Genomic DNA, 13,531 nt, shown 5'->3' with positions numbered 1-13,531 from the left:
TTTTAAATTGTCCTCTCCTTAAAGGTTTGGTATGTTTTTTTAAAAAAAATATTCTAGTAGGCTCTCTGCTGTCCTTCTCTGCTTTCTGGTAGAATGGTAAAATTTACCACTTGTTGTTCATTCACACCAGGCAAATTATCTGAACATCATTTGCACTATTTTAGAGTTTTCCAAGAAAGTGAATGAACATATTGAAAAGACTAATGTAGACATCTGGGTTTTATTTTGTGCAGGCATTGTTGCATGAATCTTCTGAGCAAATAAAACAGGCATTGTTCGCAGGAATCCTCTGAGTAAATAATACTGTCTTATCTCTGGTCTTTCAAAATCAGACTTCACTGGGGTTTTTCATTTAGGGTTGGGCCTTTTAAGTATTTCATGCTACATAGATTTTATGTACTTAAAAGAAGCAGGGACAAATGCACAAACACCTGCTTGCTCAGTATAAAAATAGTTGCTACAGACAATATAAAAATCAGAATGTCTTAAATGGAAATCTTAAAAAATGTTGATGGGGTTTTCAAGGGTTCCGCATGGCCCAACCTCACATGGCCCAACCTCCTCCCTTCTCAGGATCATCCCTTCTCTGTCCCTTCTACTCCCCCGAGGAAAAAAAATCTTATCTTGGATAAATTGGGGGGGGGGGCGGTGGCACAACAGGTCAGGAGGTGCCTAAGGGGCTCCCCTCAGCGGCAGCGCTGAGGCTGTCCCACGCTGGAGGCATTCAAGAGGAGCCTGGACAGCTACCTGTCAGGGATGCTTTGAGTTGGATTTCTGCATTGAGTGGGGGGTTGGATTCAGTGGTCTTATAGGCCCCTTCCAACCCTACTATTCTATGATTCTATGCTCCCCACATAATGTGTCACTACTACGGCTGCATAATCTGATGGCAGATTTTGCACAGAGTGTGTTTGCCCCCAAGAGAAGGCCCTGTATGGCCTCTCCTGATCTATTGTACTTCGTTCATCACCTGGTATCCCCTTCCCCAAGGGCAAGTGGGGATAGTGGGAGTGGTGAGCTGGAAGCCTATTTTGAGGAAGTGGTTGATCGTCAAGCCACGGAATCTGCATTTGCTTAATCTTAAAATGGAAAATGGGAGGAAGTAGCATTTGCATTAGGCTCTATCAGATAAAGAGATGATTTTAACTTTCATCTGGGATCAGACAATAATAGATCCCTGATTTTTGAAAATATAAAATCCAACTATTATTCAAAACGCGGCTCCAAAGTATGTGATCCATTCTGTCTAAACCTCCTTGTAAGTTTTACACAATTTGGTTATTGGGAGATACAGAAATGTAATAAATAAATGTTATTAGTACGTCAATCTTTAGAATATCTCATCCTTTTTTAAAAGGTGTGTGTGAGATTTTCATTGTATTAAATTAACTGTATTAGAGCACTTCAAAAATGTTTTCTTTGCTTGAGTTTGGAAATACCTGAAGAGTGATGCTACCCTAAAAATTCCCAGTAGAGCAACCTTGAATAATCTTAATGCTGAAATCCTAAGCATACATACTAGAAAATAGGGTCCATTGAAGTCAGTAGGATTTACTTTGCATGTTTAGGTGGGTGCTACAGACAAGTGGATTTCTATTATGGTTATGGTTGATTGCTTGAAGTTGTTTTTAGATATATGTTGTCTCTGTGTATATTTGTTCGTGTGTTTTTTATGTTAATGGCTTTTAACCTCCATATACTGTATTGTTAATGTTTTTATTCTTTGTAAACCACCCAGAGAGCTTTGGCTATGGGGTGGTATAGAAATGTTAATAATAACAATAACAATAGGTGTATTTGTTGAGCCCTGGTACTCTAAGCACATATTTTCTGGTATGGTAGCAACATTAAATTTCTTTTTTTCTCATTTTTTGAGAAAACTGTTAATCTTCATTATAGCTTAACCAAGGACAGACAAATCTATCTGTTTTCACTATGCACAATTCCCCCTAATATATGCATTTTTCAAGCACTTTCCCCTAATATATGCATTTCTGTACACTATCTTCATTAATGTACACATTTTTGTTCCTCATGTTTGCGTTTTTTGATCAGAGAAGTGAACTGCAAAATTTGGATAACTGCAAAAACCAAAGGGTAATTGTATTCCAATTTGTATATTAGTTTGGGAAGCGATGAAAATTACATATTTGTTAGCCCTTACGAATACTTTACATTGCAGTGTAACGAAAGACAGAATTCCCCTGTGACATCTCCAGGATCTTCTCCGCTTCCTCAGAGAAGGAAACAATTTCCTGATCCCCTGCAAGGGTCCCATCTTGTCCTCCCACCAGTGCCTCCTCGACTGGATCTAATCCAGAAGGGAGTTGCTCGCTCCCCTTGTGCCAGCCCTACTAGCTCACCAAAGGTAAGTCCTGTTTTGTCAAGCCATTTAGGGTTTTAGTATTCTCTTCCAAGAAAGTAGGAGAGCTCCAATATATTTCCCTGTGTGATGCCTATGGGTGCACTGAGGACTTCTTAGGCTCCACTTTAGCCATTCTCTGTAACTGCTGCCATAAGAGCAGACTGCATTGCTGCACAAGGGACTGGAGGTGGAAATGGTGATGCAATGCATCAAGTTCTATAATCAGGAAAAGGAGAGGAAGATTAGCAATAACTCTGCTGTCAACTAAATGTTTTGGATTTTCAACAAGTAACAACATTAAAAATATAACAATGCAAACCAAATACAAATAACTCGGAAACCTTAAAGTACAGTACAGTTAGATCAGTAACAACTGTTTCTACAGCTCCTCTGTTTGTGTTTCTGGCAATTGTTGTTCAGTTTGACTGTTCCTCACAGGTTGAAGCCTGATCTCTAACTCTTACTCTTTCTTCTCTACTGTTTTACACTTGTCTTTCTTCTCAGCTGTTTTTTCTTTTTCTTTATCTTTTTGATCTTCACTCTTTGGCCTCTTCTTCCACTCTACTAATTGTCACCCAATGAACTTGTCCTGCCTTATTCTCTGCGTTCCATGCCCTTCCTTCAATCCAGCATTCTATGCCTTTGCAGGAGCAGGAACTAGTGAGAGCTCCTGTGCACACTGGGCATGTGCATGCATTTGGTAAAGAAAACAAAAAAACAACCCATCCTCATCAGTCTCTTCTCAATTATATTGTAATGTAACTCTGGACCATTACATTCTCTGGACCATGAGAACCCACATCTCAGTACACACATATATGTACAAAAGAGATAACGCAGAAAGCCACTGAGAAAATGCTGCATTTTTCAAAGGCCTATTTTCTTTCCTTAGGTTCTTCCATTCTAAAGGCCTGTATAGGCCTGCTGTTTCTCTAGGTGAATTGAACGCAGGGCTGGGGTGAGACTCAGTTTTACAGCAAACCTGGAGCTCCCTATACAGCTATATTAAAGGTCTCCAATGATGATGAGAATTAATTTTTTAAAAATGCATCACAACATATATGAAGTTGAACATTAGAGTATAAGATACATCTTGGGTATATGGGTCCCTAAGACCTTAACACACACACACCCAATTGTAATCCTTTCCTTTCCCATCCTATTGTAATATTCCCATGCCTTGCCCAGCCATTTGAAAGCAATGCAACTTTTTAATATGTACTATCTATCCATATATAAATAAGTAAGCCAGTGCAGAAGTTGCTATTTATGGTTGATTTGCAGAAATAAGTAGCAAGTAAAAATACTCTGAAAAGTTCGTTATTTTACCTGCATATAAATTGCAATGTTTTCAAAAGGTAGTTTTTCCTAATTTCCAGGGTATGAAAACAAATTTTAAAATATGCAGATGCCATGACAATTAAGGGGAGAGATTTAGGTCCATAGTTTACAATTACTTAAAAGGAAATTTGTAGACACAATTCCTGCCTGCAGCAAACTATTAATGTCTTTAATAAGGGAAAGTATATTTCATAAACATGCTTACTTTAAGATAGAAAGAATATCCAACATAAAAGAGTACAGTCAAGCAAAAACGTTCCTCTTAATGCAAGAACACTCTTGGGTTGTAATTGGTACACCCAATAAAATTAGATTTTTAATTGAACATTGAAGGCATGCTTTGAAAACTCAGTTAATGAGTCTGTGTGTTCCTGTATGTTTGTGAATGCCAAGTGATAACACACAGTTTACTTTATCAGTGCTTTGCCTTCAGACCTGGCAATTCTATTTACAAATTAATTTTAATTCTAGTTGCATAATAAACATCGAAGTACATAGAATGTTTCCCCATTGCTATCATAATTTTAATTAGCTCTGTCATTTAAACTGGCACTGAAGGGTCAGCATTGCTAGTTTTAACAATGAGTACAGACATTAATTTGAGATGATGAATGTGATGCTGATGCAGTATACTGGGAAATGGATGTACTGTTAGTTCTCTTAGAAATTCATAATAAATTATTTATACCCCATGTGCCTATTTTTCTGGGGGTGGTATTTTTAAATAAGATTTTTTTAGTTAGATGCAAATAATATTTAAACTTTAATTGCTTATGCTCTTAGGATGACCATTTTAACAAAAGTACAGTGATATGTGAGTTGTAAAGGTAAATATGCAAATATTTTACTCTTTTTTGCCAATAAATGTCAAGGATGCAGAATATTCCTGAAACATATGTGGGGCCCACAAAGGACAGAGATGCTTTCTGTTTTATCTTCCAGTCATTAGTTATTATTGCAATCCTAGTTGTAATGACAAGAATAAGGCTATTTTGCAGATAGAATATCCTCTAAAACATTGCAGCTAGGGAATGAATTCCCAGTGCTTAAAAAACCTGATTACTTTTTCTAAAAGTAATCCTGTGGATGATGCATGTGTATTTGTGACATGTGTAATTAAAGCTATAATACTTTGTGTTATATCTCTAGTCTTCTCCATGTATGATGAGGAAACAAGACAAGCCTCTACCACCACCACCACCACCTATACGAGATCCTCCTCTGCCTCCACCAGATAGGCCTCCTCCTATTCCACCGGATAATAGGTTAAGTAGACACTTGCATCATCCTGAAAGTGTGCCTTCCAGAGACCAGTCTGTGCCACTTGAAGCCTGGTGTCCCAGAGAGGTGTGTGGGACTAACCAAATAGCGGGATGTCGAATAGTAGGAAGTGATGGTTCTCCCAAACCTGGACTCACTGCAAGCTCAAACATGAATGGAAGGCATTGTCGCATGGGTTCTGATCCAGTATTTCTGCGAAAACAAAGACGCCATGATTTGCCTATAGAAAGCGCCAAGGTAAGAGGCTAGTAGTACAATGCATGAAGCTTAATTTTATTTAACAGTCTAACACAGTTTCCCACTAGCTCAAATGCTATTTTATTTTTTCTTTAATTTCCTTTAAATAATCATAGGTTGATTGCATAGCAGTAGTTAAAATTGTGATTTGAAGATTATGCAGTCAAAAATGGGTCAAAAGGATAAGGTCACTCTAAATATATAAAATTCTCAAAGCAAATTATTCTTACAGTGGCTTACTGTTGCTAATAGCTTATGCTAAAACCATAATTTAATGGTTTGCTTGAGTTTTCTTTCTTTTTTTAATAAATAGGTTTATGTTTGTTTATACTTTGTATGAAGTGTATGAGGATCAGGAGAGAAGCACCATTTGCTTCTGATTATATTGACATAGGACTGTATGCAGAGCATATATTCCCAAACTTCAGATTAAGACATGAAATGTCTCAAGGGAATGCAGTAAATACATTTTACTTGCACATTATAAGCAAGTTACAAAACAGAGAAATCCATCTCTTGCAGATATTTTCAAATGGCCATCTTGGTAATGAAGAATATGATGTTCCACCTCGGCTCTCACCTCCTCTTCCGGTTGCCTCAGTCATACCGAATATGAAGTAAGTTTAATTTTAAAGTTAAGAGCAATGATTACACAAACTATGAGGAAAAATATAGATGGCTTTATTAATTCCAAAAACTTTTAATAAGTCTGTTTTAAAAACTAAAATACTACATTGATTGTGAGCAATTTTAAAATACACTAACATAATACACATTTACAAGAAAATTAGGTAAAGCCCTGCTGGAGAAATACTGAATGAACATTAATATGCTCTAGCTCCTCCAAATCCTGTTGACTGGAATTCATAGTTATACATGACAAGAACATCTTTCTTTTGTGAAGTTCCAGAGAAAAAATGGATTTGGTGGGTGCCTACACAGTGCTACAAAACCAGAATTAGGATGTGGTGGAAATGTGAATTTTGCCTCTACAGGAGATTCTCTAAAGTCCAAAGACACTTCTCAGAACTACCCATCTTCCCACTCTCCCATCAGTCAGTATAGAAGGAATGAGTAAGTTAGTAGTTTTATATAATTTGTTGAAACCGCTTTCAAAAGAGGCACTTTTGCCAGAACAAAAAACACCCTATTGTAGACCCACTGGGTGGGTCTTATGGTTTGGTTTTACTAATTGAATATGGAGCTTATACTGTTTTCCTTAATTTTATAAAAAAGACACAGCCCAGCCTCAGCAGTTAGCCAAAGGCAAAAGGGAACTTTGGGTAAATGCATACTAATGAGTCCAAGAAAACACTTCATTATTATGCATTTGAAAGAAGTGTTTTCTTGGGCTCATTAGTATGCTTTTTCAGTCGTCTACTGGACACAGTTTTTATCTTGGTTTCCTGCTGGCCCTGACGTGGCCTGTATATTATGTGCAATTGTTTTGAATTTATACTTGCAATATGAAATAAACTTCTATATGGGGAATATTTTCTGAGTTAGGATATTTGTCTAGGTATCAGAGCGGTAATCTTACCAAGATTCTATACCAAGATGTGGAACAAAAATGTCATATGCTATATTTCCATATGTTCTTCATTTTGCTTTGGTTGCTCAGTGGTAGGCTCCCATAAATTAACTGACTTCCTCATTGATAGAAAAAGCATTACATAATAACATAGCAATGACCTAATAAGTAACAGCATACCAGGTTTGATGATACTTGCAAAAAACTGACCTTTCCCCCTATATAATTTGACATGTTTCTGTTCTCATGGAAACTAGATTTGCTGTGCTATTCAGGAATGGCAGATCCTGTTTATGATCAACATAGAAAACTTCAATTCAATTTATTTTTTCTGACAGTTTTTCTCTCAGTATAGATTTGAATGATGGGAACCGAAGTTTCTGCCGATGGTAAAACTATTAAAAAACTAACATTTTAAAGACAAAATAGCCATTGCTATATCATTTGCTCTGTGAACTCTCATATATGTCTAGAAGTCATTGTAATGACTAAATATCATTAAGTGCAGGAATATATATTCATATAGTATGGGGGTGGGGGTGTAACCTGCCCTGACAAGTTTTTTGGAAGAGCAGGATACAGATGCTTAAAAAGAAATATTTCTACATTTTAAAATATACAGTGTTATTTGATGTATACTTAATAAAAGCATTGGACATAAAAGCATCTTCAATAATATTTTATAGTTGTCATAACTAGAGAATCCAATATATTGACAAAAACAGGCTGATGGGTAGATTCAGTCTTCTATACCCTCTAAGCTACAAGTCTTGTTTTAGGTGCTCCAGAAAGTTGAGGAATCTCAAATACAATGCTTAACACTGGTTTACAAGATGTGACTAGCTTACATTAGTAGGTTTGTGCACACAGGTGACAAAAGACTACTTAGCTGAATCATACAGGGATTCATGTTTGATTTCTCCTTGAAAACTTACTAAGCCTGAAAAGTACAAGGGGAACTGATATTCACACTGTTGAGTACACACCTGGTAACATGCTTGATCATGTTGAGCACAATGTATGAGACCCTTCCTCCTGTCTTCGCAATCAGAACTTGGTCGGGGAGGTCTCCAGCTGTACTGAATTTTTGATCAGGCAGGAGACTTGTGCTGCTTCTGCCTCCTAAAAATTCCAGTATGGCATGAGAAACCCCCCTCCCCTTCCCTAAGTTGTCTGGCATGCGCAAGACACTTTAAATGATGGCAGACATGTTAGCCAAATCAAAATTTGTGGACACCTGTTTGTAAATCTCACTATATAAACTACCTTCCTTACAAAAGATTATAAAGGGTTAGTAACCTCCAGGTCATGATAAGCTAAGCCAATTCCTATGGGATTAGAGGTGTTTATGTTAAAATTGGCAGGAGAGACTCTTACGATCTATGTTCTTTCAGATTTCATGACATACTTAAATTCTTGTAAAAATAACATTGTTACATAGCCAATTCATACTGAGGCAAATATCTTAGTTAGTGATGATACTATTCCTAGTAAGTGACTGGATTAGTCATGTGGTTGAAATTCATAATTATTTGGCTCAGATACAAATTTCTCCAGTGTAGAACATTGCCTGAGAAGTTCTTTTCCAGCTCAGAGTATAAAATGTTATTTGTCCCATGCACCTACAAAGTGGTATTCAGGCTGCTTTGTTAGGTGTATGAGCAAAAAATATATTTACAAAGTGAAACAGCTAGGAAAATAGTAAGGCGGGGAGGTACTCTTGTAGAGTTTTTTTTATCTAAGTCCATGGAGAAAAGTTGTTTCACTGTAAGTTTGAACATTCAGACTGCAGCTAATTCAGGTCAGGGAGCTTCTCCATGCTTGACCAGTTCAGGGATTACACTGCTCCCTTGTTTCCTAGACTTGGGAATTTGCCCACTTGTCTGGAGGCTTCAAAGTTACCCTATAGGCTTTTGCACATAGGTGTAATTAGTGTCCAGTTAAAATGTTGAGTGGCATTTGAAATTGATAAAGCAGTATGATATGGTGCAGCTAACATTACAGGTTATGGAGAGAACTCTTGGGGAGGGTGAAAGTAAGCTTTTTTTAGAGCTCTCTGAGAGCACGTGTAAATACTGACTTGATCTCTAACAGAGCAAAGGGCAGCAAACACTGCATGCATTCTCAGTCATGGTCTTCACTCTCTCTCTCTCTCTCTCTCTCTCTCTCTCTGTGTGCGCGCGCATGCATGCGTGTGTGTGTTCATAAACTCAGAGAAAGCATATATAACATTCCCCCCCAACAAATGAATGGAGTCATTACTCCAGTCATTTCAATGGGGGGAAGCTGCCCTGCCAAAGAACAGGGAAAGAGGAGAAGCCTGGCCCCCTCTAAGAAACCTGTTACCCCAAGGGTCCTTGATAGGCTTTCCTCCTCCAGCAGTTTTTCAGCATGGCAGCTCCCCGCCCCCCAAATAAATGAATGCGAAAATGGATCATTTACTTGCATAGTTTGTGTGGGAAAGCCAGCTGGACAAAATGATAGCTTGGTGGGTGCCTCAGGATGGGCTAGAGGGTGAGATGGTGTCCACACATGGGAAGCACGCTGAGGTCCCAAAAGTACTGCATCTGTTTGGATTTTCCCCAAACATCTGTTGTGTTCCTCTTTTCCCACAGGGGAAAAAGTTTTTTTCCCATGATTTGAAAATTTCTACAAACTGTACATCTCATTTGTAACTTAGGACATTTTTAAGCAGTGACTACATGGTAAGTGGCTGTCTGTGTTCACAGGGTATATAGCCTCTATAGTCTAAGACCAAGAAGACTTGCAAAATCCAGATTTTACTTCAGTTCATTCTTTCATTCATTCTATAGATTTATATACCATGGAACATATTTTAAAATGTCTTTAAGCAGTTCACAAAACACATTATCATAAACATTAAAATACCTAAAACTGCTAAAACACTCATATAAAACATTAAAATCAATTAGAACAACACCGTAATTACAAACAAACTGACCGGGCAGCACATTCACTCAGGAAAGGTCTGGGTAAAGAAATAGGCCTTTAATTGACACCTTAAGCATTATACAGTTGGTGCCTTCCATATATTAGGCGGGAGATCATTCCATGAATTGGGTGCCACCATGGAGAAGGCCCACTTCCTAGTTGCTGCAAGATGGCAACCTACAAATCAAGGCTGGTAGACCAGATCAAACCCTATAACCCAATTCAGATGTAATGTTGACTTTTGGATAATTTTAATCTGGTGTATGTACCTGACCCATCTGAACTCAGCTAATGTGAATGTATAAGCAAACAAGATTCCTGCTTGCTGAATTAAACATATCCCTTGCTCTTAAGTGTAATTTGCTTATAGACCCCAAATGTTATTTTACACAGCTCTAATTTGCCAAAATTAATTTGGTTTGGATGTACCAAACTAGATTGAATGAACTAGGTGTAGCTACTTCCCTGGACTAAGAACATTCATACAACATAGGTTCTCAAGCTAGGTTTAAAGCCCAAAATCAGTCTGTTCAGACTGAATAGTCAATCTTGTTTCAGGAAGGTAAACCAGGTTTCAACAATATGTTTAAATCAGGCCTAGACAAGTTCGGAGGTGTTCTATGAGCAGAGCAACACGCATGCACCTTTCAGCTATGCTCCTGATTCTCTGGATTAGGGCCATTAAATTTAAGATTCTGGTACATGTTAACTTTTAATATTTAGTTGGGGTACACACAAGAGGCACAAACTTCTTTAAGTATATGATGTCCTTTGGCTCCCTCTACAGAAGGTGGTTAAATACTGCATTGCAGAAAGCTTTTAAATTCATGTTCAGAAATCTCATCTTGCATTGGAGTTGCACGGTTAATAAAATGTGGTTTCTGCTTCACAGATTTTTTATGTCAGGGTTTTTTTTAATTGAAGAAATAAACATCAAAGCTAGGATGTTCTTTTTTTGAACTTCAGATTGTGTTTAATATATGTTGTCTTCTACTTCACCTTCTTGCTTGTATAAACTTTTAACTTGCATATAATAGTTTGATTAAACATGTGGAACTATCTTCCTCAATCTGAGTAACACATTGAACTATTAGTAATAATAAAAACAAATACCTGGAACCCTGATGTAGGGGAGCTCTTGGGAAGGGTGAATTTTGAGTAGAAAAACAGCTGATGGAGAAAGAATTATGCACCTCCTGTCTTTCCTCTGCTCTACTTCTCAACTCAAAAATTTCTGTTACTTGAAGTTGCTTATCTTTTTTTTTAAAGGGGACTTCTTTGCCATCTCTCTGCCTTCTAGTATTAATGTACTGTAAACCGATTATTTTGAAGAGTGTAATCTGATTTAAACATCTTAAATACTTATTTTTTATCTCTCTGAATTCGAAGGTAATTTGGAAACTTCCAAAAAAGACACAACTTGACTGTGTGCATGTGTATGTATGCACCTGATTCCTTGGTCATTTCACAAATGCTTCTGAAATTCCCCCGAGTTTTAAAAAAGTTTGCTATGTAAATTAGGAGGTAGAACTCTCAGAATTGAGGAAAAAGTCATTCCCTTTTGTGCTTATGAAACCAGTTCTATGGTTGGTTGGATTCTGATGTACATAGCATAACAGTAAATGTAGCATAACAGTAAATTACAGGTTCTTTCTGTGACTGATTTCACTGGAATTGTCATTGTTTTCTTAAATGCAGCTTAGAGTCTAGAACTTTACTAAAACAAAATATTGCTACTTATGAATACCACAAGTTATGTTAAATTCCTTGAATGCCATCTCTCCTTTAATATTAATGCACTCGTGTTGTAATCTTGTGATTCTTTTGAAGAATGTAATCTTCTTTAAACATTTTAAAGTCCTGTTTTGTATATCTCTTCTATGGGACATCTGTTGAAGATGAAATTACCCTGTTAAAGTTTTAAGCGTCCACTGCTCTCACCAGCTTAATAACATCTAACTGACAAAACCCCAGAAGTTTTATGATTTTACTCAATCTGAGTTCTGTATTTACCTTATAAATGGAAGATGAAGATCACTGATGTTTTTGCAGACTTTGAGTAGTATCCAGTAAGACACTAACACTAATGTAAATTACGCTGCACTAGCATAAGGGACCTCTAATGCAATGCCAATAATATTAACTGCCATGACAAGTTTTCTAGAGAATCCCGTCGCAACAGCTAACACTACTTGTGCTGCACTAGAGGTCCCTTGTGCTAGTGCAGTGTAATTTACATTAGCACTAGTGTATGATTCGATACAGTCCTTTGCAATTATTTTTGTTACATATGGTGTGTCAGATCATTGGCAGGTGCTACTATGAGTGTTGTATTTGGACCAAGCAGTTTGGGGTTCAAATCCCTGCTCAGCCAAGAAAGCTACCGGGTGATCTTTTACTAGTCGCTGGCTGTGTTAGGATGTCATACTAAGCTTTTGTATAGTGAGATGTGAAAGAGTCTAGTGTCCCCCTGGGCTTGCATGCTCCTCCTTCAACACAGCTATGAGGAGGAGTTTAGGAGCTTTTGCTTCTGCTTTTGATTAACCACAGCTTGCCATGTCATATGTACTGGCAACCTGTAATTAATCAAAAGCAGAAGTGAAAGCTTCTGAACTCACAGCTGTATGGGAGGGGGTGAGGGAGCGCACGTACCCCAGGACGAAGCTAACTCATTCATGTCTCGCTAAATCTTAGTTTAGCTTAATGTCCCACACTCTCAGCCTAATCTACCTCATAGGTTTGTTGTAAAAAATAAAATAGGACCATTTCACCCATAAATGTGATAAATAATAGATCTGTTTTCTATAACAAATAAAGCTTATCTGGGTTTGATATACTTTTCTCTTGAGGTCTTCTGTTCCTGTTATAAATTCCCTTGCTGAGAAACTGAGGGAACATGTAGAAGAAGATGAGTACAAGATTCCCTCATCCCATCCTGTTGCTTTGACTTCACAGTCACCTCAGTGTCATACTATAAAGCCTCACATTCGGTAAGGTTATTTGAAGACAATAATAGAGCAGTCATTTGGCATGATTGCGTATCTGGCTTCAACTTAATCTCATCTTTTTATTGATCCAAATCGTCATGTTAAACTGATAGCTACTACCACTTTCACACACACTGTATTTAAAATACTTGACAAATCATCAAGTAGATGTAGAATTTCTTTCTTGATTTTTAATACTGTTTAGGCAGCTGTTGATTTTTTAAAATGTTTATAGAGCAAAGACTACAGTGGGTATTTTTATAACTCAGAAAATTTAGTTCCCAGTTTCTGCATTGTTGTTGTTGTTCAGTCGTTAATTCGTGTCTGACTCTTCGTGACCCCATGGACCATAGCACGCCAGGCCTTCCTGTCCTCCGCTCTCTCCCTGAGTGTGCTCAACTTCATATTCAATGCATGGGTGATGCTATCTAGCCATCTCATCCTCTGCCGTCCCCGTCCCCTTTTGCCTTCACTCTTTCCCAGCATCAGGGTCTTTTCCTGGGAGTTTTCTCTTCGCGTTAGGTGGCCAAAATATTTGAGCTTCAGTTTCAGTATCTGTCCTTCCAATGATCAGTCAGGGTTGATTTCTTTTAGGATGGACTGATTTGACCTCCTTGCAGTCCAGGGGACTCATAAGAGTCTTCTCCAGCACCACAAAGCATCAATTCTTCGGCGCTCAGCCTTCCTTATAGTCCAGCTCTCACAGCCATACATTACTACTGGGAAAACCATAGCTTTGATTAGACGGACCTTTGTCGGCAAGGTGATGTCTCTGCTTCTTACTATGCTGTCTAGGTTTGCCATAGCTTTCCTCCCAAGGAGCAAGCGTCTTTTAAT

General features: G+C 37.8%; 1 protein-coding gene across 2 annotated transcripts in view; it reads left to right on the top strand.

Annotated features, from left to right (window-relative positions):
- The window catches only part of CBLB (Cbl proto-oncogene B), a 135,231-nt gene that overhangs the window by 101,949 nt on the left and 19,751 nt on the right, over positions 1 to 13,531 (top strand). For both annotated transcript variants that reach the window (XM_084843276.1, XM_084843275.1), the window contains 4 exons: positions 2,183 to 2,368; positions 4,856 to 5,224; positions 5,747 to 5,841; positions 12,557 to 12,697. In XM_084843276.1, coding sequence (XP_084699402.1) covers positions 2,183 to 2,368; positions 4,856 to 5,224; positions 5,747 to 5,841; positions 12,557 to 12,697 — 791 coding nt within the window. The remainder of the gene's footprint in view (positions 1 to 2,182; positions 2,369 to 4,855; positions 5,225 to 5,746; positions 5,842 to 12,556; positions 12,698 to 13,531) is intronic.

Source organism: Heloderma suspectum, chromosome 3, assembly GCF_057233095.1.
Source record: "Heloderma suspectum isolate Gila_16-S chromosome 3, 16-S_ref, whole genome shotgun sequence".
Classification (NCBI taxonomy): domain Eukaryota; kingdom Metazoa; phylum Chordata; class Lepidosauria; order Squamata; family Helodermatidae; genus Heloderma; species Heloderma suspectum.
Note: the sequence above shows the minus strand (reverse complement) of the source record. Positions and strands in the feature narration are given on the sequence as shown.